We start from the raw sequence: 25,042 nt of genomic DNA, 5'->3' as shown, positions 1-25,042 counted from the left end.
ATTTAATGCTCTCTAAACTTCTGCTTTTATGCAAGGAAGTGAAAGTTTTCCTAAACACAATCATGTTTCGCTTGTGCTCTTCTATCTCCCTGCTCTCTCTTCTCATTTCCACACCTTTGCTTCTGCCCTTAAAAGTGAGCTGAAAATTTCCAGTTTTCACTTCTATTTAGAATTATTCACTAATTTCAAACTCCTTACTGGATTTTCTGGAGTACACAGTCATCATTTCTTCATATCTCTCAGACAAAGGAGTTAACTGGAGATTCCTCAACTTTATGTTTCTACTCATTCCCTCTACCCTTCCCTTGAAGCTCCTGTTATATGATCCCTGGAGGGACTTTTCTCAAAGACAACAATGCTTTTGTTTCATCATCTTCATCTGTGGTCCTGCTGACACTGCTGAGACATTCCTGAGTTGTGGCACACTTTTGGTGGGACGTGGTGGACCTGGGAGGAGCCTGTGGTGAATGGCCTGTGCTTGCTCATGGGGCACACAAGGGTTACAACATCTCCCGCAGCTGCTTTGGAGGAACTGGAGGTGGTGATGATAGGAATTGGGGCAGGGGTGAGGAGGAGGGCACAGCTTGCTTGGAAGCACCGGGTTTTGGCCTTCAGGGGGAAAAACAGGAGAAGGGAAGGAGAGTGAGACAGCAGAGACAAGCAGCTGATCCTGCTTGCAAACACCTCCGGCAGAGATACCGCGCCTCTGCTGCCAAACTTCAAGCATTAAGCAGGGCATTCCTGAACTGTGTTACCATACTGCAACTCTCCAGCTCCCCTAATTCAAGCTCTTGGCCACAGCTCGCTGCATCCATGGCAGAAGGCAGGAGAGGCAGGACTTCCCTGATAAGAACCCAAGAGGGGGGCCTCAGGCACACAGAGACGCTGCGCAGCTGAATGGGAAATGCAGGCACTGGCACTAAGTGGTAGGTCTGGGGCTGCTGCTCCAAGCAGAAGGCAGGAGGCTGTTAGTGAGCCAGACTGCAAAGCAGCAGTAAAAATGAAGGAAAACAGAGCTTTTGTTCCCAGCCTGAGTAGCCCTGCTCTGGGAGGGCTGCCAAGAGCCTCCTCTCCTCTCTCCCTCTCAACCTCGTATTTACAGGCAGGTGCTGATGAAAAACCCACAGGTGGGCAGGGTTCTGAGGTGACATATTAATAATCTTTCTCTGCCTTCTAGGATGTCTGAGAAGCAGATTTCAGGTCTGGGTGAAGAAATCCAGGATGAGTGGCTGTACCTGCAGACACAAGAGATGTGTGGCAGCAGCACTTGGGCAAGGAAAATGTTAATATTTGCATAAGGTCTAACCGTGGGATTGGCACCCCTGTATGTGCACAGTAGCAGCTGCAGGAATGCCATCATTTTCCAGAGTTCCCTCATGGCTCTCCCTCATGCTGACTGTAAGATGGCATCCCTCCTATTTCTTGGCTCTTGTTTAATCACCACACGCTGGAGCGTTTTTCCTTCTGCCCTTAGTGACTGGTGGTGTTTGTGCAGACACCTTGTGCTGAACTCAGGGCTTACCTGGCTTTCTGTGGAATTTGTGTCCAAACAGAGAAAAAACGGATTTTAATTTATATGTGCGCCAAAAGGTTTAAAAAATGTTGTGGGTTTTTTGATTACATGTATGACTGAAGCTGCTGCTCTCAAAAAAAGTGCAGTGACTTCCTATTGTGTATACCAGATGTTTATTCTAAATTAATTTATTGGGTTTTTTATGTTGTTGCTCACCTATTGAAAGGAAGAAGCATGGAGATTACTTGCAACTTGATTTCTTTCCACAACAGCTATAAAGGAAAGCCATTTCTACATGAAACACATTTCCTCCAAAATTTATTCTTTACAATGACCTAAAAATCTCTTTTTTCTCTTCCCTTTACCTTTCCAGTGCTTATTTCCTGCTTGTTTCAGTAGTTTTTCAAGCTATACAAAAAGCAATGTGGTTCCTGCGTTTCGCATTCACTTCCATGCTGGGCAGATTTATATCTGAACACTCTGTTCTGGTTCGAGGGTCCAATCTCCACTAAATTAAAACCCCAGAAATATGAAGGGAAGATTCACCCACCCTCTGCTGTAGTCTGAGGAGAGGTAGGGGCTGGCACTGGTGCCAGTGCTGGTTCAGCACAGGGTGGTGCTGGTGGGGAAGGTGTCTGCACAGGCTAACTTTAGCCCAGACACTCTAATCCCCCACACTAAATTAGGTTTGCACCGAGGCTTGCCCTCACAGAGATCCCGTCTTTCCGCTGGGTCTGTGCTCAGATTAGGCTGGGGATCAGCAGTTACCCCTTGGGAGGGCACCTGCACGGATTCCCAGAGTCAGCCAAGGCAGGGGAAAGAACAAAGTCACTCTTGGAATTTGTGGTGTTTTCCAAGTCTTAATGTCAGCAGAGAGGGGGAGGCCTTTGGATCCCAGTCTCCCCCATGCCTCAGATCAATTTAGTGCAGAGCTGCAGCTCCGCTCTCCTGCCTCTCTCTGCTCTCCCCTCGTCCCACCCACCCCAGCCCACGGCTGCACACCCCATCCATGCCCTGAAACAGTGCCTGGGCTGCCACCTCTGAGCCCCACCACATCAAACCCAACCTTGGCATGCTGCACTAATTCTGCTGCAAGACATTTTCCCATGCAGCCATCTTAAAATTAAAAAAAAGGAGAAAAATGAAGGGAAAAGGCAGAAAAGACTGGTGTGGGAGCAGGGATGAGCAGCCAGAAGTGGCTTCCTCTTCAGCAGCAGAGCCAGCTCAGAGTATTTATAAAGCCACCACCTTTGTTTCCTCAGGGTCTTGCAGAACCCCATTTGCCACTGGCAGCCCGTATATGCCAAGCTCCCTGCCCCAGTGTTCCCAACTGAGCTGTGCCCGGATCTACAGCTACAGGCCAGAACAAGCTTGTTAGAGATATTCACAGGGGTTTGGAAAAGGCAAGGACTTGTAAGAGTCTCTTAAAAGTCCTTAGAATTAGCAGTGAAGTTTACTGTAGGTTGACTGAGGATTGGTTTCTTAGTGCATTATTCATCTCCAGGAGTGGAATTTTGCCTTTCTGTGGTTTCAGGGACCCCTCTGGGTAAAGCCGCCTTCTCATAACATTTTTTACGTTACAGCCTCAAATGCTTACGGAAAAATGTCTTTTAATTTTGCCTTTTCCTTGGAAGCAAAGACTTCCAAGTTTGCTAAAATATGGAACTATGATTTTAATGTCCTAAAGGGACACTGGTATCTCCAATACCCACTGCTTTTATAACTGAAGTTCAAAGCTCAACACGTTCTAAATAGGCTGTCAGAGGAGGCGAAGCATCTTGTCTGCTCAGCTGCATCCTGCTCCTGGAAAAATTTATTTTGCTGTGCCATTTTAATTATCCCCATTGCAGCTACAACAAGCAGTAATAGAGGAGCAACAGAGAGCTAATGAATAAAAATCAAATTAAGGAGTGGAGTTTTCTGTGAGGAAATATTTGGATATTCTGAATAATCACTGAATATCACAGATTTCCATGATAAACACTGACAGAAATGATGCTTCAGTATTTCAGTGACTTTCTACTCCTTGTCTTCTCACTCTAGTTTAATAGGTGTGGAATTTTCTAAGGAAGTGGGCAGTGATTAAGTGGAACTACACTGAAAACTAATATCAACTCAAGGCTGAGAATGGGAGTAATGAATAAAGCACTGCTGCAACTGCTTTTGGAATGCTTGCTAGTCCCAAATGTGCAAGATTTTAATTGTACTGGAAGAAAAAGAAAACCCACCACACAATTCAAAGTGAGCAGTATCTTAAGAAATACACAGACAATAAAAAAATATTACACACGCATACTGTGCAATCATCTAAAGCAGAGTTAATGTGAGCCTTACATACTTTCTGATTTTCTGCTTGCTCTCTTTTTTCCATCTTCAGACTAAAAAAACCCAAAACAGGCCCAAAGAAAGGCAATTCTAACTGCTGCAGTCTTTTCTTCTCAAAAGGCCTCGTTAGCCTAAGAGCTCATAGCTCTAACAGTGTCCTCAAAAAAATCCAATCAAATAAAAGAACCCAAATGTTCACAACCACCATATTCAGAGGTGAACTACCAACCCCAGAACAGCCTCTTTGGTGTCAGGCACAGACCTGGCTGCATGGAGACACTCCCAGCTGACACAGAGCTGCTAAAAACCCACAATGCCAAAAGGCAGAGATTAAGTTTTCAGTATCACATGGGAATCCTGCAGCTTTCCACGATGCTGGAAGCCTCCAACTATATTTCTGGATGAAGCCTTTTCCTGAGACAAGTGCTACAGTTTGCAGTAGAAAGGGACACAGCTCAGTTTGACACTCCAGTATGACTCCAAGCTCAGTCTCCAGTTCCCAAATGCACCTGGTAAAGCAGATCCTGCCCTCTAAGATGGAAACCTAGACAAGAAGTTTGGCTTCATTTCTCAGCAGATTTCTCTCACTACCTTCCTGCTCATTGTCATAAAACTCAGGGTTTCTTCCTGAGCTGGTTCTATCTTCTTACCACTGCTGTTGTTGGTAAACAGGATAGAGGCTAAAACAGTACCTCCCTTCTTAAGCAACAACTTTTCTTCACTCCACATAGGGCAAGTTTATGCCTTCTGAATAATCCACAAAATCCCTTACAGTGCAATACAGTGTGAGAAATCCAATTCTGCCAGCATTACTTGGCGTAGATGTAACCAGAGGAGAGGGCAGTGAAAAGAAACCCTGAATTAGCTCAATCCTTGTCTGCTTTCAGAGAAGCCTCAGCTTGTCAAGCATAATGCCAATAGTACAGTTTTCATAAGCATCAGGAGTTAACAGATGTTGTAAAAAACATGCCTTTAATTTTTGTAAATTGCTCTGGCAAGCAATAAATAAGAATGTTTTTAAAACTTCTACTTGCCTTTTTGTAAATGAAATATTTCCCCTGTAACTAGAAAATCTATTACCAGGGCAGCTTGAGATGCTTAAGGATTATTTTTACCCACCAATTACAGAAGTTCTGCATGTCAAATGAGGTCTTAACTATGTGTCCCCATCATCTTTAAATTGCACTCTCAGATAATCCAACATCACAGACACCAATTATGCATGCATTTAGTTTCAAACTCTTTTGTGTAGATTGCAATTTCTTCCACACCAGTTCATTCAGAAATAATAGCAATTAACTCAGTAGAATCCCATAAATTATGAAGGCTACAGGATTAGAATTTGCTGTCTTTAAAGTCTGCTTCTCCTGATGTCTGCTCAACACATTCATTTCACTGAATCTGCAAGAATCATGCAGTAACCAAATAAAACGAGGGTATGACTTGCTGTCTAGTGGAGGGAAACTCCAGCAGTTTCCTGGGGTTATTTGCTTATGTGAATAAAGAAACTAGCTCTTGAGTCTGGATTTTTTCCTATTGATTTGTAGCCTTTCCCAAGAAATGTGAACAAATTGCCCCTGCCCTTGCATGGGGTAGGAGCAACTGTTTGACTCATTACAACTCTACCAATGGAAACCTGCAGCCAAATTTCCACTGAAGAACTTTCACAGATGAGGCTACTGAGTTGTGCCTACATCAGTGCCCACAGGAAAGAAGACTGAATAATCATTTATGGATTACAGTTTGGGCTCTCTGCACCCACAGAAGAAATGCCTCCTCAGCAACAACTGTGTATTCCTAAACTGTAGTAAACTGGCACTTCAGCAGCGATGCTGATAAAATATACAGAAAAATTCCTTCAATCATTTATTCTAATTGATTTAAAACCTCACGTATCTTCTGCCAAGCATAAAAACACTTTAGAGTCATACAAACTAAATATATAGCCCATGGCACAATAAAATGAAATCAGCACATAGTAGGGATTATCCATTTTATTTCCTTTAGAAATGGATCAATGAAATCACTGTGCTCCAGGAACACGCTTAAAAAAAAAAAATTAATACACCAGGTAGCCTTCCCCTTAAAAAATTTTCACATTGCTTATGATTATGCAGATTGGAGCTGGAATAACAGAAACATGAATCCAGTGTCACCCCAGAGCTATGTGATAGCAAGTACATTCACAAACCCCCCCCCCCCCCCCCCCCCCCCCCCCCCCCCCCCAGTTCCTCAAACGCCTGCAGAATCCCATTTCTACAGCTAGCTAAAAATATTCTTGTCAAAATAGAAAAAGATTTTACTACAAAAATTTTGGGGGAAGTCATGACACTTCTTCTAAATTGCTTTGCAGACAACTAAGTACGATGATCAGTCTTCCCGAAACTTCCCGTTGCAAGGGCTCACGCGGATTTCCGTGTTCCTAAAAATAGTCCAACATTGCCACCATGTGGTCAGGGACGGGCGCGTTCCGGGACAGCTGCGCAGGACGGCTCGGGGAGCACCAGCGGACAAATACCTCGGCAATGAGCAACCACACTGCAAGTGAAAAAGGAAACCGGATCCTGAGAACTGAGTCCTTACGCCGGGAAACCGACTCTAAGTATGGACCAGGGTAAGAAAAATAATTTAAGATATTTTGTGAGTAATTCTTCAGCATCGTGACGCTCCCCTCGCTAAAGGCACAATCCATTTCTGCTCACCTTCTTCTCAGTACAGCACGTACTTGCCAACAAGGAAAATCGAAGTGTACGCAAAATGCCTAAGACCATTCGTTTCTTCAAACATAATCATACTTGAAAACTTCCAAATCTTCTTCCTGGAGTTCAGGAAGCCATGGAAATTGGATTAAAAGATCGTCTTTCACATGGACTTTTTCATTGCTGCCTTCCTCACACTGAAGAGATATGCTTCATAAATAATGTTTAAGAAGTTGTCGTCATTCTGAAAAACAAAACAGGCAATTGTTAGCAGGACAGGCAGTTGGAGTAAAGAGATTAGAAGGTTATTCCATTTTATGGACCAGATACTTTTCAGCCTTACTCTTTTTTTAGAGGAGAGCAATAGCAAAGCCCTTTCCTTCACCAAAGATCTGTTTTATTTCCCATGACTGTACCTCAGTAAGGAGCAACGAGTACACAGAAAGAAGATTTTCTAAACTCACAGTGCATTTAAATTGAGTCCAGTATTGTTGCATAATAACTCAGTGACGATACTGAAATTACAACCCTGGAATTTCTCTTCTTTGCCCCCTTTATCTAGGGAATTCCTTAGGTTGTGTCCTCCATCAGGTCAGTGATAATTCCAAGCATGTCTGATGGAATAATGAAACACGCTGGATTTGAATCCTAAACTAAAATCCTACCTGGGCAAATCCTTGCATCTTGTTTAGCTCTTGTAGGCCTAATGCTCCTAAGGGATGCTGCTCCTTTTGCTCTGATGCTTAACTTTTTCCTTCTGAAGAACGTTTTGCAAGAATGAGTCAGCCCACATTAAGAATGTTATAAGTAGCTCACATAAACATATGAGGATAATTACAATCAAGATAATATTTAAGGAAAATTAGGCACATCTGAGATTGTAGTTTTATATAATGGAAAATAACAGTTAACAAATCAGCAGTGAATAATTTCCAGGTAACTCAGTCAATCCTAGCTACCACCAAGAATAGCAGGGTTAAATATGTATTTTACAAGTACAAAGTTACCAATCTTCCTTGACTAGTTTCCTCTTCATGTATGGTTTTAATGGTATCCACACATTCAAATTATGTAGAGACAAGACAATGGGATATTTTTTTTTTTAATCCCAAAATAAAAATACAGGGAAAAATGAGAAAGCCCTCTAGCTTGTCAGAGATACTACTTCTTTTCTGAATTTATAACTTAAATAATGTTTTAAGTAAGTTGCAATAATGACTTTTAATTTTATTCCAAAGCCATACAGGCACATGGTTTGGACCTACAAACTGGATGTGTTTCTCTGCTCCTTGTGTTCTGTAGCCAGGTCTTTAGTTATGTAATGTCTCCTCAACTTCTACTCCTCAGCTGTTACTCACATGGCAAGTTAAGGAAAAAATATTCATAATTATGCATCATGCCAGAGTGGTAAACAATCATCTCATACATAACATTGTTAATGCTTTGTCACAATGAAACCTGAACTACTGCAGCAAAAGGAATTTTATTCAATGTCATTCTCTAGTTCAAATGCTAAACTGAATTAATATATTTATTCATGTTATCTAACTCATATTTTTAAAGTTGCTCACATTCATCCTGCAATTTTAATTTCCCATCTGAATTCCTCTTAGTGCTTACACACATCTCTGAAATTTTTGGCAGCTAGGATAATCACCCATTATTTATCCTTAGCTAAAAATATAAGAGATGTCTCTCTGGCTCATAGGCTGACCTTACAAAGCTTTCAGTCATCTTTGTTCTTTTCCACCAAATTTATTATCTTTCCTGAACCCCAAATCAGATGCATTAATCAAAATGTAGTTAAGCCAGCAGTGTGCAAGGAGAGCCTACTGCATCCCCAGCCTATGCCATGGTGCCCTGTTACCATGCAGCCACAAGCAGCACAATTCATTCATTTCGCCTTTAGACAGATACAGCCAATTACAGGGTGCTCGTATCAAAACAGGCAGCAGGATGTTAAGCAAAGTGGGAGAATTCTTGGCACTTTACCTGGATGAGGTGTAGCAGTGTTTCCTGCAGCTGCATCTTGGTCATGGAGGTGCTGCTGCCCACGGCTGGCTCTGGGGTTGGCAGGGGCAGGAGCAGACTGGCCGAGCTGGCGGCGGGCTCGGGGTTTGCTGCTGCCAAACGGCCGCTCTCAGGGGCTTTTGGAGGAGCAGGCGTGGCCTGGGTGAACACCATTGGGGACATCAGCAGCGTGGGAGTCACCGTGGCAGGAATGCGCTGAGGTGAGATGACCTGTCGGGATAAAAGCACGGCATCAGTGAAAGCTGTCGCTCCATTCTGCGGGAGCCAAGGCACAGAGATTGGCACAGAGATTGGCAGCCGACACAGAGACTGCTGGAGGTCAATACTGTGATCTGAAACTCCAGCTCAGCACCACCTCTATGATCTATTTCCAGATCAAAAGGCCTTCCATCCAATTTGAGATTGCAGCCATAGGCAAATGATCTTAGGACAAGAGGATTTTATTACAGAAATCAGACTACTATGAAATATCAGCACTTAGAGAATGCAGCTGTAAAGTCTTCTACACAGGGACAGTAAGTCAGAAAGTTCAATCTTTGAGAACATGAGACATGTAAATATCACTGTTAGACTAACCCCTGTACCTAAAACTAGAAAGTATTTTCCAATTTATAAACTTTATAAACATCTATATATATGTGTATTTTACCTTCTCATTTTACTTAAGGAGAGAGGAGACAAAAACAGAGGTTCAGTGATTTAGCTAAAGGTCCATAGTGAGCTCATGGCACTGTCAGAAACAGAACAGACTCACAACCAACACACTGTTGACAAAATCAAAATGGCCCTCAAAGAGAACCTTGATGCTGCCAGCAGTTCTGCAAGTTCCCTCAGCATCCTAGCCACACCAACCTGCATATTTGCCAAATAACTTTCACTTTCAAATCTTGCAGTGCATCTTGGAACTGTAAAACATGCAGGATTAGCAAATACGATCAGATATAATATTAGCAAATACTATCAGATGTAATATACAACATAACAGAAAGTTAATGCACTTGCAGACATCAGATCTCTCCAGGTAATTCCAGTAATAAATCTTAATCCTAATCAGCCATCTTCTTGCTATTCAGGTATCCAGTCTTTTTAAAGAACGTACAAAGGAATTGATACAAGCTCACCAAAGTTCCTCCCTTTTAGACTGGAGCATGATTTATTGCTACCATATTAAGGTGAAAGGCTACTGAATCACTTCACTCTGTCCTGGATTACATTTCAATTTTGAAGAAAAATTAAGCTTGAGAAAATAGGACTGAGGTTGATCTCCTAGGTATGCAAAACCACACAGATTAGCATTAAAGAAGAGTCACATTTTTGTAGCTTGTCTTTCTCCTACCCAAGACATTTCTGAACAAGTTTCGTGAGACCATGATACAAAGAGAAATAGAAAGAAACAAAGAGGACTGAGATGTCATGCTGTTTTATGGAAAAGTTAAGGAAGCAGAAAGACTAGGGCTCAGGAAAGAAAGCACCAAATATACACCTAATGCAAAAATCTCCTTTTTTTCCCCCCCACAATATCTACCCCGTTAGGTAAATACTGTGTCTGTTTCTCAAACACAGAGTACTACAAAACTCTTCACTACAGCTTTCTTCCAACCCCACAGCATGTAATCAAACCAGCAATCACCAGGTCTGTGTTCCAAGCCTCTGACTAAGCAGAGGTATTACTAACTCACTGCAGGTTTGCACACCTATGCTTAGGAAACAACATTTATTTTAGAAGAAAACCAGTGTGAGTCCTAAGTGACACGCCTCTGTGGAGTGAGACCTTCAGACTCTGCACAGATCTGCTCCTGCCTGTGGAACACCAACTACCCCCAGACACTTACCCCAGCACTTCTGCTCTACTCATCCATGCTGCTGGAGCGACTTCTCTTTAATTTACCTCCAGTGAAATTGGCAGGGTTTGCTTAAACAAGATGATTCTTCCTAATGTGATTTCAAGAATGCATATACAAACTGCTCTGCAGGGGCAGAAACCTCCTGCAAAGGGAAGGTTGGGAGCAGCTGGAGGAGATAAAGTGTCCCACTAACGCAGCTGAATCTACTGCAGACTCTGTCAGACCCAGATAACACAGCCCTTGAAACCAGCAGACATTTTTCTCATTTGCCCAAGGCAAATAAACTAAACCCGAGACAAACTGTGCTCTTAATAACACACAGCTCCTCCTGACAAGCACATGTTGTGGTTTAAAAGACATATGAAGAATGATTTGTCTTCTCTGGACAGAAAGGTCTGTTTGGTAGGACACGCCAAGCATATGGAAACTATATGGAATGAGCAATGTTGCCATCTACTGGTGACACAGCCAACAGCTACAGGGGACTGCACAACTTCAGATACTCTCTCAGAAGAAGAATAGAGAGTGTAAGTACCTTTTTTCAGGGCATAGCGTTTGTGTCTGTACTCAACATTAAAATGTATCTTTTGCTAGCAGCTCAAGCTCAAAGCTTCTTCCATTTAACAAACCTTTGCATAAAAAACATGGATTGTTTGGGGTTTGTTTTAAACAGAAAGGAGACCTTCCATTTGAGATTCAGCTCAGATCACCTTGAGTCACTGGGACAACTGATGCCCACCAGAAAACAGGATGCTGATCTTGGCATTACCAGTGCAGTTCCTGTAAGACCATGCTTTTGCAGAAGGCACTGTAAATGCTCTGTAGGGACACTAACAGCCTTTGGATCAATCTTCTAGCTTTGAGTAACTTCTCACAAGTCATAACAGCCCTTCCAAAATCCTGTTGATCGACTCCTTACCCACAGAACCTGAGCTGTTGTTCATCCATTACCTCCGGCTCTGTCAGGTCAACGCTCAACCTCTGAGTCACTAATAATAGAGTAGGAGTCTGCCGTCAGCTGTGCGGCAATGAAGGAAGAACAATGAAAAATGTGCACAACAACTGCTGCTGTATCTAGCATTCCTTCCTTGAAGCCCAAATGCTCACTAAGATAGCAGCTTGGTGCTCTGTGGGGCTGTTGGCAGCTGGATGACACCACAGCTGGCAACTTCACAGAACACCATGAACCAAGGAGTGCACTGCAATGCAAACTGGCACCTTCTGTTGCCTCCTGTGTGAACAGAATCCCAGGTGGGTCGAGTGCTCCTCTGGAACATCAGTACCCAGTGGGTGCCATGGGCCTTGAACAGTTTTCAGTGGCATTACTTGAAACTGAGAACATTTAATCTAAGAATGGTTGAGGAACTTCAAAGGCAGTTAATTAAAGCCGGCTACAATGCTAACATTGCTTTGTCTTTCAAGTTTAATTTAGAATATTTTAATTGATGTTTAGCTCCAGAAGCTGAAATTACTTTTGGAAACAAGTTTAATGCAGCTATTTGCATTATACAGTTGCATGCTGAAACTGCAGTCAGGACAAGAGAGAAGCAGTACTGTGATGCTCACACCACATACACTGGGTTTCATGTACATACTCAGAAGATGTAACATTATGCACAAAATACATTCTTGATGGAAAAATGCTCCAAGAAATGTGAAAAATGAGATGCAAGATATGTGGCCTTCTGAAGAAAAGATGAATTTGTGTCTGGGTTATTGTAAGCACTCTTAAAACCATAATTCTGATTAACATAAACACTTAAGCATGCATGCAACTATAATCAGGATAACACATGCCTAACACTAAACATATCCCTAAAAGCCCACTGTAGATTAATGCTTTTTTATTGTATCTTAAGCACACGTTACTCACTGTCTGCATAAGGAATATTTCACAAAATAGGGCTGGCACCAGACCAGACTGAATGCTTCCAAGCATTATTCTTCAGCTTTTGCTTTTTCCCTTCTTCTCTCTCTTTTTTTTTCCCCCCATTTTTTTGGTAACTGGTCTCTTCCTTTCCATGTGGGAGATCACAGTTCTTATACCATATGGAGATGCAGCAGAAGCCAATTTAAACTTGGACTTGTAATGTGTCAGTTGTGGAAAGGACTATTGCTTACATTTTCTTAGTGCTGCTGATGGATTTAGGGTGTTCCTTTAATATGATTTTTCCAACGACAGACACTGTTCAGATATTTCTCTATTCCTGTCAGACTTTTGCTTTTTCTGTATGCTGAAGCACAGTAGAAGAGGCAATACCAAAAGACAAATAATTACAGAGAACAAACCTTTTGCTGCACTTGTTGTCAGAATCTGCTTTGATCAATTTTGCATGAGCATGTGCAGATATATTTGTGCCAATTCAATTTCACTCAAATATCTACTCTGCAGGCATGGAAGCACTTGAAGCCTCTGGTCTACTGCAAGGATAATATTATAAAAAGATGAATGCTGGTTTTAAAAGTTTTTATCTGCCAGGGTTTTTTTCGAAAGTAGGGAAGTTTCGTGCAGCTAATTAATGGCTTCCAGAGGAACAGAGTCCTTCCCTCATTTTTAACCTCCCTGCTTTTATTTTGTGGCAATCTGCTGCACGTGCAAGAGGCTGTCCCTCCCAGACAGGAGCTTTAGGTGTCCTAAACAATAATTAGTGACACTTTCCTTACCATTTTTGGTCTATGCATGAAATCTCCAAAGCAGCACTAAATGTGTGCATCAATACCATGTCACTAGCAGCTGTGGCAGCCTGTGAAGCCACTCCTAGACAGCCTCAGTCTCCTCTGTCGGCTCACAGCCGTGCAAACAGAGACTGAGAACCTCAGTTGCTTCTGCTTTTTTTAAGGCAAACTTGCAGCAATAATCACAGTGAATGAGCCTTGTTCCAGAGAAGACTTTTCTCACAAGCTGGTGTTCTCTCTGTACTCAAGCAGTCAAACTGTTGGAATTGCATTAGGCCAGACCTCAGGAACTGCCTTTCCATACTGCAACTAATGCTGGCACAACTGTCTTTTTCATATATACAACATTAAAGTCATTGGCCATAGCAGCATCTATAGGGATTTTTTATCTGAAAAATATATCAGCATATTTCCTTATTTTTTATTCATGCACACTGACTTACAATGTATAGCTTGGACTTGCGTCATTTCACTTTTACCTTCAAAGTAGGAATGCCTTCATTGTGTCCTCATGCTATCAGTACAAGTATCAGTGAATCACACAATTTCTTATATTTAACGCAGGCAAGTTCCATACCCAGTGAAAACAAATACATTTTTTTGACTCTGGATCCTCCTTTTATTCTTTAGCTCTCCACTGGAAAGTCAGCGTTACCATCTGTAAGCAACTGATCCTGAATAATTTCAATGACTAATCCCCAAAAAACTCTTTTACACAGATTCAAATCCTACTGCATTAGTTCAAAGAACAAAAATTATGATGGCTATTTGCTGTATCAGATTCATATTCCTCCTGCCTCTCTCATGGAATTAGAAAACTTGACCTGTCACAGACCTGGTGACAGATGTAGCTCTTATATTATTAAATGACTGATTCAGCCTCTCCATGTACAGGATAACTTTCTAGCACATTGAAATATTCTGTAGTCTTTCATTCAGGTTTTGATAGAAATAGAGAAACAGAATAAAACAGAAATAGAAAAATGGAATAGTTGCAACAGAAAAGCAGCTTCTGAACTTTACACTGGAAAGGGGAATGCTTGGGATCAGTAACTTCCAGATTCCAATACAAGTCAGACTCCAGTACAACCCAGCCTATCCACAATAAAGGAAGCTGAAAGGAGCTTAGGTGCATCCCCAAACAGGACACGTAAAGACACTCTAGTGTAGAAAATCCTACAGAAAATGAAGTTGTTAGACAGTAATTGTTTTGGATGGGATATTTTGTACTTGCACATATTGCTTTTCCGAAGAACATTAAAATGTATTCAGGAGAGAGATACAGGCTCTTAGCACCTCCTGAATTTTTTAAGACACCAATCTGACGTCTAGCATCAAAATAAACAGAATTTTTTAATGTCATTCAGGCACAAGACCTTTTTTCAGAATAATGCACAGCACATTAAGAAAACCAGCTAATGAATATCTAGAAGTAGCAGGTGAGGTACAAGATAACTAACTGATCAATATACAAATACTTCAAAAAGCTGCTGTTAGAAGACAAGAGACCTTTTAAGTATCTTTAGCAACTGGCATACAAAAGAATGCATATCTACACAGAGAAAGCTATGACTAATTTTGCAGAAAAAAATTATTAAACTCAAAATATTACACTCAGTAGCCAGCAATTACACATAACAGCCCAAGTAAGGCAAGTGAAAACTAGGTGATGTTTCAAAAGGCCTCTGGAAAAACCCAACACTGAAGTATACCTGGTCATCATTGATGGGCAAGAGATGTGGCCTTCAGGATTTACAATATCACACCTTGGTAAATCAGAACTTACTCGACGTTGGGAAAGCATCACCTGCAAAACGAATGATGTGCAACATGCAGCAGGACAGCGAAGCCAAGACTAACCTAACAAAACATCAAGTTTAAAAGCTTGCTAGATTTGTATCTCTTTATGCTGAAGAAGTTCCCCATTTACCTGCAAGAGAGAGCTCTGTTTTTCCGTGCCCGGAGCCTTTTCTATCCAGGAATCTAGTGGTTTCAGGGCATTGGTGTTCTGGGCAACAACAGGGAACTTAGCTGCCAACGTTGGTCTGCTGGATACATGGAGCTGCTGTTCTTGTTGCACAATCTGGAGCTTTTTCAATAATTCTTGAGGTGAAATCACCCCAGAGTTGGCTGCTTGATTGCCAGAGAGAGGAAGTGGCTGCCTGGGAAGTTTGGACTGTTCTTTACCAAGTGTCTGAGCCTCTAAAGTCTGGCCTGGTAGGGACCCATTGAAATACACCAGAGGGGGCTGGCTCATGTTATTTACTGGTGCTGCTGGTGCTCCAACAGGAGCAGGAGTCCTGCTGAACACGGGAGCTGTCGAGTTCCCAGGTCCTGTGGCACCGGGGTCCATTTTGGTCACCGACCCTGGCTGACTTTGCAGTTTCTGCAGTAAGCTCTGAGTGCCAGCAGTGTCCTGAACCACGTGAGACGCTGCAATCCCGTGGGAAGTCACAGGTTGGAAGAGCCCTGTGAAAGTCTCCCCCACAGGGGGGATATTGCCATTTTCACAGAGGCGGCTCTCAGGGAACTCGGCGAGGGGATGAAGGTCTGTGCCACGCACCATGAGCTTTTGGATGGCAGGGCAGAGCTGCTTCTCTGCACAGGGCGAGTGCCTGCTGGGCTCCTCGTAGGACAGCGAGCGAACCACACCCTGCCTGACGGGGAGGTTCTCCTGATGCTGCTTATTAAGGGCTTCTGAGACATCCGGCTTGTCCTGCTTGCCGAACAGCGCTGTCAAAGACAAGTGCTGGGGCTCAGGATCCGCATTCTGTGGGGGGACAAAGGAAAAGAGTAAACATAGTTCCCTCATGCATAAGTTACATTAAGTGGCGACAATATTTAGCCAGCAGTATTCAATGAAAAGCTGAGAAAACTGTTATGCTCTTTTTTCCCCAAGAGGATTTTTAATAGTTTTGTCACATAGGAAGGGCAAGGAGACTGCTGTCAAGCTGCTAATGTGGGAGAAAATCAGCGAATCTGAGATATAGCAGTGGCTTTGCTTTAAATAACATGAAAGAGCATCTTCTCATACAGCCATCAGTACAATATTAGTAAGAGACAGAAATCTGCCTGGGTATGAAGTAGAGCCACTTCTTGTGCATCTGCTGGTCACAGCTGAATTCAGCTTTTAGGATTTTGCAGTGTGATGTGGCTTGAAGATACACCAAGAGACTTTTCTTTATTTAGATCAAATGATTTCCCCTGAAAAAAACCCAAACAAAAACCCACAAAAGGTGTGGTCCAGCAATGGAACAGATCAGCTTGTGATCAAAACAGAAATTTGAAAGAGCAGTATTTCTTTGTTGCATCAGGATAGTATGTCTGCAGTTTACGTGTTTCCACATCATACAGTGGGGGTTGGGGAGCTTTTACAACACAGATTAGTTGTGCTTTAAAATCATGCCGTACAGTGGCTCCATCTCAAATCTCTGCAGTGACCTTCCAACTCAAATCAATGCTCCTGTTGCTCAGGGACAGCAGCAGCAGTCAGGAACCACCACACACACGCTTTACCTTGCTCTGCTGGGAGATTCGCTGATGCTGATTCTCACTCGGCTTCACTGGAATCGGTTTGATCAGGTTGGGGTTGCTATAGATTGCAGAGGAACTGGTTATTTGTTTTGGCTCTGAGCAGGTCTTACACTGCAACAGGAAAAAAGGATTTCTTAGTATGTGTGACAGTATCTTTTCCCCCAGTTCCCAACCACAGGAAAATGCAGACATAACCGGGTATTCAATAACCAAAAACACTAATTGCAGCGCTGACGGTGAAGTGTTATGCTATTAGAAGAACTGTAGCAACTGCAACCTAATTTTCTAAAACCATAAGACATATGTAAAACTGAGCACTTGATTCCAAGATTTCCCTAGTATGAGGCTTCCCTCTAATTTAAATCTCACTACTCCTTTTGGCCTTCTGCTTTTCCTGCACTTAAAAAACATAAAATACTTTTTTAAAGCACCTTCGAAACCAAGCAACAGACAGGCTTTTCCTGCATCAACAAGCAGCTAGAAGTAGTTTAGGTCCATGAAGGATTAATGTGCCCATAAAAATCATTTGAAATGCTTTTGTCAAAAAGTAGAATTATAACTCAAACTCTTTTGCATTAATCTTCAAATGGTGGGAACTTGCAGGATGCATATACATGCACAGAAAAGTAATTAAAGATTTAATCAATTTGTAGAATCAGTAGGCTTTCTTATGAAATAATAAATAAATAAATGACCATCTTTAACAATATTTATAAAAAAGATGGTCAGAGACAGAAAACTAAAAGTGATCAGGGACAAAAAATGTCATATGGAGAGAAAAGGGCATGATTTAATTCAGAAAAACCCCCACATAAAATGCTCCATGAAAGAGAAATAGTAAATGGAAAAGGAAAATGTGAATAAGATGCTATATATAAGGATCTAGTCAATGAAACTAAAAAGCATTGGGTATACATGGAATACTACTGCCAGCAGAAAAGAAGACAGTATATTTGAAGTCATTGTCACTTGATACAATTGAAACCAAGAAACTGGAAAGATTTTTAAAAGAATTATCTAACAAGAAGTTAATTCTATCCAACAATAATATTCATAGTTCATTATCTGAATTTGACGGGCTCAAAATTTTATGCCACAGGACAAGTGGTTGGGGAAGGACGACCAATTTTGGTTTCTCCTTCACTCCAAAAGTCCAGTCTTGTGCTTTCCTGGGGCCAGAATTCCAGAGTGGGCAGACTGCTCTGTGGACACACAGCAGAGCCACTGCTTTGTGACCCTGAAAATATCAGTGTCCTTTCCAGAACTTTCTGAGACAAACTCCTCAGAATGCAAATGTGCCAGGTGAGAAAACAACCCCCACCCTCAAGTACACAAAACTGATCACTTCACCCATTTCTGACTCCTGCTGCAACAATAAACAGAGACATGCTGGTTCCAGGGCTGCCCACTAAAGCAGAATTTGAGTTCTCGTGGGGACTTCAGGGGCTCTAATATGACCTGGATACTTTCAGTTGTTTTTCAGATTGGACAGATTCTACATGGACCAAAACTGCACTTCAGTAAGATTACATAGCTTTCTTTTTCCTCCCAAACAGTTCTCTTTCTAATGATGCCGCCTTTTCTTCAACATATATTCTTCTCATTGCTATTTTTCAATATAACTTTTTGGGCAAAAAGCATATAACCTTTTTCTTTAACACGATGGATAACATCCTCTTGAATATTTCACAGTGAGTTCTGCAGAAATTTAAATAATACCCTTATTTCCTCAGGATATTTTAATAGGCTGAATTCTTCAGAAACATTAAGTACCTCAGATTCCACTGTCATTCCCTGCATGATCACAGAACTAAGAACATAAAAATGAGGTGAGAAGCAGTAGTGTTTAACAGAGTTATCACTATATGAGCATTTTTTAGACCAAATTCCTCAGCAAAATGAGCATCAGTACACACAAGGGCCTACAGAGAATGACATTGACCTGACTTGGTATCATTGCTGTGTTTTGATAACAAGGCTAGTAGGCGGCTATCAAACACAGAAGCACATGGAAGAGAAAAGAAGCCTGTGAGGATTTCAGAAGTCTCTGTAACTATTGGAGCACAGAATATAAAGCCATCTTGGCAGATGGGGAGCATGGCCTTGCTGATGAGTAAGTTGGGAGCACTAGCATGACATTTTAAGCAGCTGTCAGGTAGACAGGTAAAGAAGATATCAGATGCTATTATCAACAAACAGCATGAAAGAAATGTCACCGTGCTCTTTAGTGATAGAATCGGAGTCCTCACCAGCTACATTTGGCAATTACTACATCTTGCTTCACAGGTCTGTCCTTAACTCAGGTGTCCTATTCAAAGTTCTGCTGCTACAAAAGATGCCTAAGTAATCAAAAAGGTTCTAAGATCAAGTCAAAGAAAGGCTCAGCAACACTGGAACAAAACCAGAGACACATGGTGAATATGGATCAAGAAGAGCAAGAAAATCACTGAGGGGGTTTTGGCAAGTTTGGTATAGTCAGAGATATTTGAGGCAAACAACTCTCTGCGTTGTGAGAGTCACAGTCTACCTGTACAATATGAAGCTGAAAATGCTGAATGCTGGGAGAAGAACTGTGCAGCACCGAGCTAAACCCAGAGCTTGTCCTGCAGTACAAGACAAGGCACAATGGTTAAGAATAAACCCATTTTGTCATGCTTTGTTCTGTACCCTTGCAGCTCTTCAGCTGTTTTTCTCCCTGGCTATCACTGAGGCCAGCTTTTTCTTACCAGAGATCAAGAGAAGGCAACTGTATAAGAAGTACATTTTTAAAAAAAACCTCAGTGGTTTAGCATCTTAGAGCTCCATTAATTAAAAAAGGAAGGGGAAAGCTGTGTATTTTATTTTGCATGTGACCTCTAAATGTATAAGATAATCTGGGAACAAGATATACTCTTCAAAATTAGTTACACTCTTAAAAATTGAGCAAAAACTTCCTTTGAAGTTTGGAAAATTGATGTCCTTATTCTACAGCTTCCAACACTTTAAAACACTCTTCACTGAATAAACACAGAATTCAAAGAAGAGAACAACATATTTCATAACTAATTTCAGCACATCAGATTGTAAGTAATAAAGCACACACTGACAAGAAAGTAGATGTCATAAACCAGTCAAAAAGCACGATTGCTCTGAAACATATTGACATTAAATAGAAAAATGGTTGTCACTGCCTTTATTTATCACACTCTTGAAATTTATATTACTAGCAATACAAGAAATCACACATATCCTGTTCTTAAGAGGTCAGGCATTCCTAGCACTCATGTCCCAGATGAGGAGGAAGCTTTCATGTTATTTTTTTATTTCCTTGGCAATGCCTTAAATGCAGAAAGATTGAAGATAAAGTAAGAAGCAAATTTGCAAAAGATTCTAAAGGGAAAAGTATCCTAAAAGCTATTATTTAAACAACAGAATTTCCTCTCCTTTGTCTTGGTTTCTGTGTGCTCATGTAGAAATGGAAGGTAACATCTTTTAGATTTATCACCCTCTTTTCACAGAATCTGAAGATAGCCTGATATTTTTTCCAGTTTTCCATTTGCAGTATTTTTAAGGTTATCTAATGAAAACCTCTTAAACATTTCAGAGCATCTCAAATCCTATTCTCTGATGCCAAGATTAGATACTGATTCAGTATTAAAATATGGGAAAGATACCAGGTTTTGGAAGTGTTTGTCCACTGTAATAAATTACATCTCTACTACAGAAAATACAAAGGCCCCAAGCTTCAACAGAAACTATACACAATAAAAAGGGCTGCATTTCACCCTAGCTCAAATAGTGTGCTATCATCTTCCTGAGGATTTTATTAGCAGCTACATTTCAGAAAAAATAAACACAAGAAATGTAAGGAGAGAAAAAGCTAAGATATATGTATATTTCGAGACTCTTATGGAACACTTAGGAGCTCTATTATCGCATGACAGCACATAAGCAACACAGGAAACAGCAGCAGGAACCTGCAGGCTCTGTAACAATTTGCAGCTTATATATGGATAGTTAAAATTATTAGATTTTTATTCCCCAAAGTAAAACGTTTTTGATTGCTCAATAATAGAGAACATTATTAGTCCATTAGTTACTTCTTTATTTAGAAGCCTCAGAAGACCAAAGCAGCACACGGGCTGAAATCATACTACATTTCAACCTTTTTATTTCCTTCCATTAGTGTCTGAAAGTAGCTAACAACCACAATTAAAAGCACTAACTTCACTGTCAAAAGTCTCCTGAACCAAGTCCTTTGTACAAACCACAGAAACTATTACCAGGTAAATACCTCACCCAGAAAGAAGGCACAGCTTCCAGGTGCTACTCAATAGGCACAGGAGCTCTAAGGGTCAGAATGAAAGGCAATTTATACTTGCTCTTAGCCTCTACCATTCAACAAACAATCATACGCACATTCTCCTTCCAGAACTTTTTATTGACAGCATTAATTTCTTTTGAATTTTTAGCAACTTCTGTCAAAACTTTTTTACCAGCCACTTCCACACAAAATGGGAGAGCACACTGCCCCAAATCACTTTCACTTTGAGCAGAACTATTCAAAACCCACAAAAACCAGAATCAAACCTTTTATGTTTCATAATGTAAAGTGGGAGCATGTCTCACCTTGGTATACTCATCTTTGGCCTTGGTAAGCATCCGTAAGATATCCACTTCTTTGTTATTAGCAGAATTCATGATCATGGGGGACGCCCCTGCTCCTGTGCCCTGCTGTGCTTTGAACTGCTCCTGCTGAGTTAGGCTGAAAGGTGGGGCAAATACGAGACAAAAAGTACAGATAAAATAGAAATATTTAACCACAATTACTATACAAGACTTAATGGAAACTCAAATATTTGTCTTCCCTCATCTACATGAAAACACGCATTAAAAAAATCGCTATTGAAAGATCTCTGTAAAATCACAATTTGACATGAGATTAATTTTCTCCAATCTTGAATACACTAGACCATAGAATAAAATTTCCATAACTGAGTCACAATTTCTATACCCAGAAGGAGCAGGGAATTTATAGTGTTATTCAGTTCTGCTGGTGGTGGAGGATGGCAAACACACACAAATTGGGCATTAACTACTAGCAAATGACCAATTTCCTGCCCCAGCTGTTTTATTATTATTGTAGAATGCTGAGAATTAAAACACACAGCCAATTGGCTGAGCAACAGGGTATTTTTTATCTATATGAAATACTGCTATTATAAACCACTACACGTGGTTTACATTTGCATGAATCCTCTGAAAACTAGGTTTTATTGTAGTAAATTACCAGTTTGAGAGTACCTAATCACCACCAACTGAAACTTGAGCTAGTTAACTAAAATGAGCTGTCAAAAACCTGGGTTTCCTAGGGTTCATTGTTTATTTCTGTAAATTCATCCCCATCAATTATTTCTTGGGTCACAACTGACTCATTTTAGAGCTGTAGGATATACAGCAAAACCAACAAACCCCACAGAACAAAACCCCACCCCTGTCACAGTCTGTGTTTCACACTGTTTTGTCACTGCAAAATGAAAAGCAGCAGGTATTACTTTAAAAAAAGGATCTATAGAGGAAAGATGACTACCTTCCCATCCAGGATTTTATCACAAATCCTATCTGGAACATAGTGGTAGGAGAGTGAAAGCAGTTTGCTGTGAACTGGGATGTGTGAGGATGAGCCTTGCGGGGATTTTTACAGAAATGGGCTTTGGGGCCCTTGGCAACTTTGGCAATCAAACTTGATGTCACTCCTCAGCAACTTCTGGCTACAGACTGAGACAGATGAGCAGCAAAGGAGATTCACAGGTCTGGCAGGGCCTTTGCACTGTGCTCTGTTAGTCCCTAATGCTCGACTGCATCCTGTGGGTTTCCTTGGGATGCCAAAGACCCGGATCAACATCATCCCTCCTGTCCGTGACAGGACTTGTGTCTGTGGTGTGTCTACCCCTATACACCACAGACAACTGGAACATCCAATCACTGCCTGCTCCTACCCAGCCCCTTTACTACATCCTCCACATTATAGCTCTAAAAAAATGTACATTGCATATGCTGATAAAATCTGGACGACTTCAGCTCCTTCCTCCTCCAAGCAAACATGGAAACCTGCAGAACACAGTCCTAAGAAAAGGCTCCCTGCAAACAGTGCAGAATGAGCCCTGTCCATCCTGGACATGTGAAGAAAAGAGTGATACTGAAAACAACTACCCATATGACATTCTAAGGTTAAAATACAGCTGAGAACACAGTTCTGTGTGAAATCTGCACCTCTGGCTGGACTGCAAAAGTAAAGTTTGTGTCATGTGTATAAAACCACATTTTTATGTGTATGAAAGCAATGACTTTAAAGCTAACTGAAGTCTTGCTTTAAATGCCAAAAACAAAGTGGGTTTTGTATATATTGCTAATAAATGAGGAAGCAGGAATTCAGCCATGATGTACAAACAGGACAAAACCCACAGAAATTCTATTAATACAGCATGCCCTCCTGATATCCTGCACTTACCTTGATATCAGGAAAAGAAAAGATAACAATATTAAAAAATAAAATCTCCCCAAATTGAAAAATACATGAAACCCCCAAAGAATACAATTCTTTAAAATAGATCTCTGAGTCATCAGGAAATAAATCATATCAACTGTTACACTCTGATGTAGCTGGAGAGCTGCACTACAAATTAGAAAAAATAGCTGCAATACAGTGACTTATTTCTGATTTTATGAAATGCAGGCTTGACACTTGCAACAAATTTAATACATATAATCTTAAAGTAGAAAGGTATGATTATCCCAAAAACATAAAATGTGCATGTATGTACAGAAATACATACATAAATAGCACAGAATTCTTGTTTACCCATCACTTACTTTTTCATGAGCTCTGCAATTCTTTGGCATTCTTCCTTATCATAAAACCAAATCCCATATATGGACACTGTAAATGCACATCAAACACAAACCATGAGCATCTTCTCAAACAGCAATTCTACCTGGTAGATATTTAAATGTGACCTGTAAACGAATTTTAAAATTTATTTCCATCTTATATTTTCCCCATCTAGAAACACAAAATGACACCTCAGATCCTGTAAAATCAAAAAAGGTCAAAGGCACATCTCCAAGCATGTAAATTACAAGCTCTTAAATATTCAATTAAGGCAAAGGTATTTGATCCTTTTCTTCAGAACACTCAACCAGTGGGGTTTTCCTCTTTAAAATCTTTTTCTCTGTCCTTTATTTCAGTTGCCATACCATGTCCATTAGACTCCACTACCAGCACACAGCAGGAGCATTGCATGCCTATGGAAGTAGGAAAATCTGTTTAGTTTTCAAACAATGTTCAGGTCTATTTTATATAGCATCCAAGTTGGTGGAGTCGTATGAACATACCTCTGCCTCCCTGTAGATTTGCTATAATTCTGCCCATTATTTTCAACAGCAAATGAGCAATTATCTGTAGCCAACCCCAGTATTAGAAATCTGTATTTAAGTTCAGATCTCCTCTGAATGAGAGATTTGAATTTCCTGGTAGCTCAAGTTTCTCAGACACACACAACACAAATGAAAACATCATGATGGTAAGAACCACAAGGGGACTGAGTTAGTGCAGGTTCCACAGTCATTCCAAACTGGGAGCTCTTTCCACTTGCATCCATGCTATATAGCCTGGGGAGGACAGCTGGGAATCAACCCTCAACACTGTCTCCAAACAATCTGTCCACGTTCGGCAGGGCAACTGTCCTAGTTTTAACCTCAGGCATCTGCGGTGAGAAGGGGAGACAGAAGCACTTAAAGGCTTAATCCAGATCTTTCCCTGTCCATCACCACAGCCTGGGGCAACGTCCGTGTTCCCAGTAACAAACAAGGAGATCCTGGCTTTCCTCCTCCTTCCCTCCCTACCCTACGGCAGGCAAGAGTCGTGTCAACCTAGCTAAGAATTGGCAGCTCCTAACATGTCTTCAAACATAGTAGAGGCTACATTTCATTTGGAAATGGATTTCATTTGAAATGGGTTGAGCACCTGTTTAAAAACAATTGCAACACTGACCCTGATGATGTAATATTTCCTAATAGTAGGAGAGTCCAAAAGCAATACCTCCTTCAATTCCACAGAGCCAAACCCATGGCATGTGAAGTGTACCTTGGCTTTGTTAATGCTTGGAAAGAAAATGAATGTACAGCTGCTTGCAAGAGACAAGTATAATATTTTCTCCATTCCCCCCCAAATTTTTAGCTGTGTGTTATCTTCTATAGAACTAAAAATGGTTCCAATTCTTTAATACAGCATATTGGCAAAAAGTCTAAAATATCCCACAAACCAGACATCCTGTAGCCATACAAAAATTAACTTTTAAAATATGCACTGTCCTTTTTATTATTGAAAAGTGTGATGATTTCTATTATTTACCTAAAAAAGGCGAGTAACATAACATGCA

General features: G+C 41.0%; 1 protein-coding gene across 4 annotated transcripts in view; it reads right to left on the bottom strand.

Annotated features, from left to right (window-relative positions):
• Nucleotides 1-6,134: 6,134 nt before the first annotated feature.
• DCP1B (decapping mRNA 1B) overlaps nt 6,135-25,042 on the bottom strand; it is a 40,776-nt gene continuing 21,868 nt past the window's right edge. For 3 of the 4 annotated variants that reach the window (XM_039570928.1, XM_010404122.4, XM_019288719.3), the window contains 6 exons: nt 23,475-23,541; nt 21,231-21,366; nt 16,605-16,733; nt 15,019-15,858; nt 8,530-8,778; nt 6,135-6,781 (listed from right to left, as the gene is read on the bottom strand). In XM_039570928.1, coding sequence (XP_039426862.1) covers nt 6,701-6,781; nt 8,530-8,778; nt 15,019-15,858; nt 16,605-16,733; nt 21,231-21,366; nt 23,475-23,541 — 1,502 coding nt within the window. In that variant the 3' untranslated portion in view covers nt 6,135-6,700. Of the gene's footprint in view, nt 6,782-8,529; nt 8,779-14,800; nt 14,896-15,018; nt 15,859-16,604; nt 16,734-21,230; nt 21,367-23,474; nt 23,542-25,042 lie in introns of those variants that run through there. The other variant, XM_039570929.1, reaches the window with a different exon arrangement.

The sequence above is a fragment of the Corvus cornix genome, chromosome 1A, assembly GCF_000738735.6.
Source record: "Corvus cornix cornix isolate S_Up_H32 chromosome 1A, ASM73873v5, whole genome shotgun sequence".
In the NCBI taxonomy this organism is placed as follows: Eukaryota; Metazoa; Chordata; class Aves; order Passeriformes; family Corvidae; genus Corvus; species Corvus cornix.
Note: the sequence above shows the minus strand (reverse complement) of the source record. Positions and strands in the feature narration are given on the sequence as shown.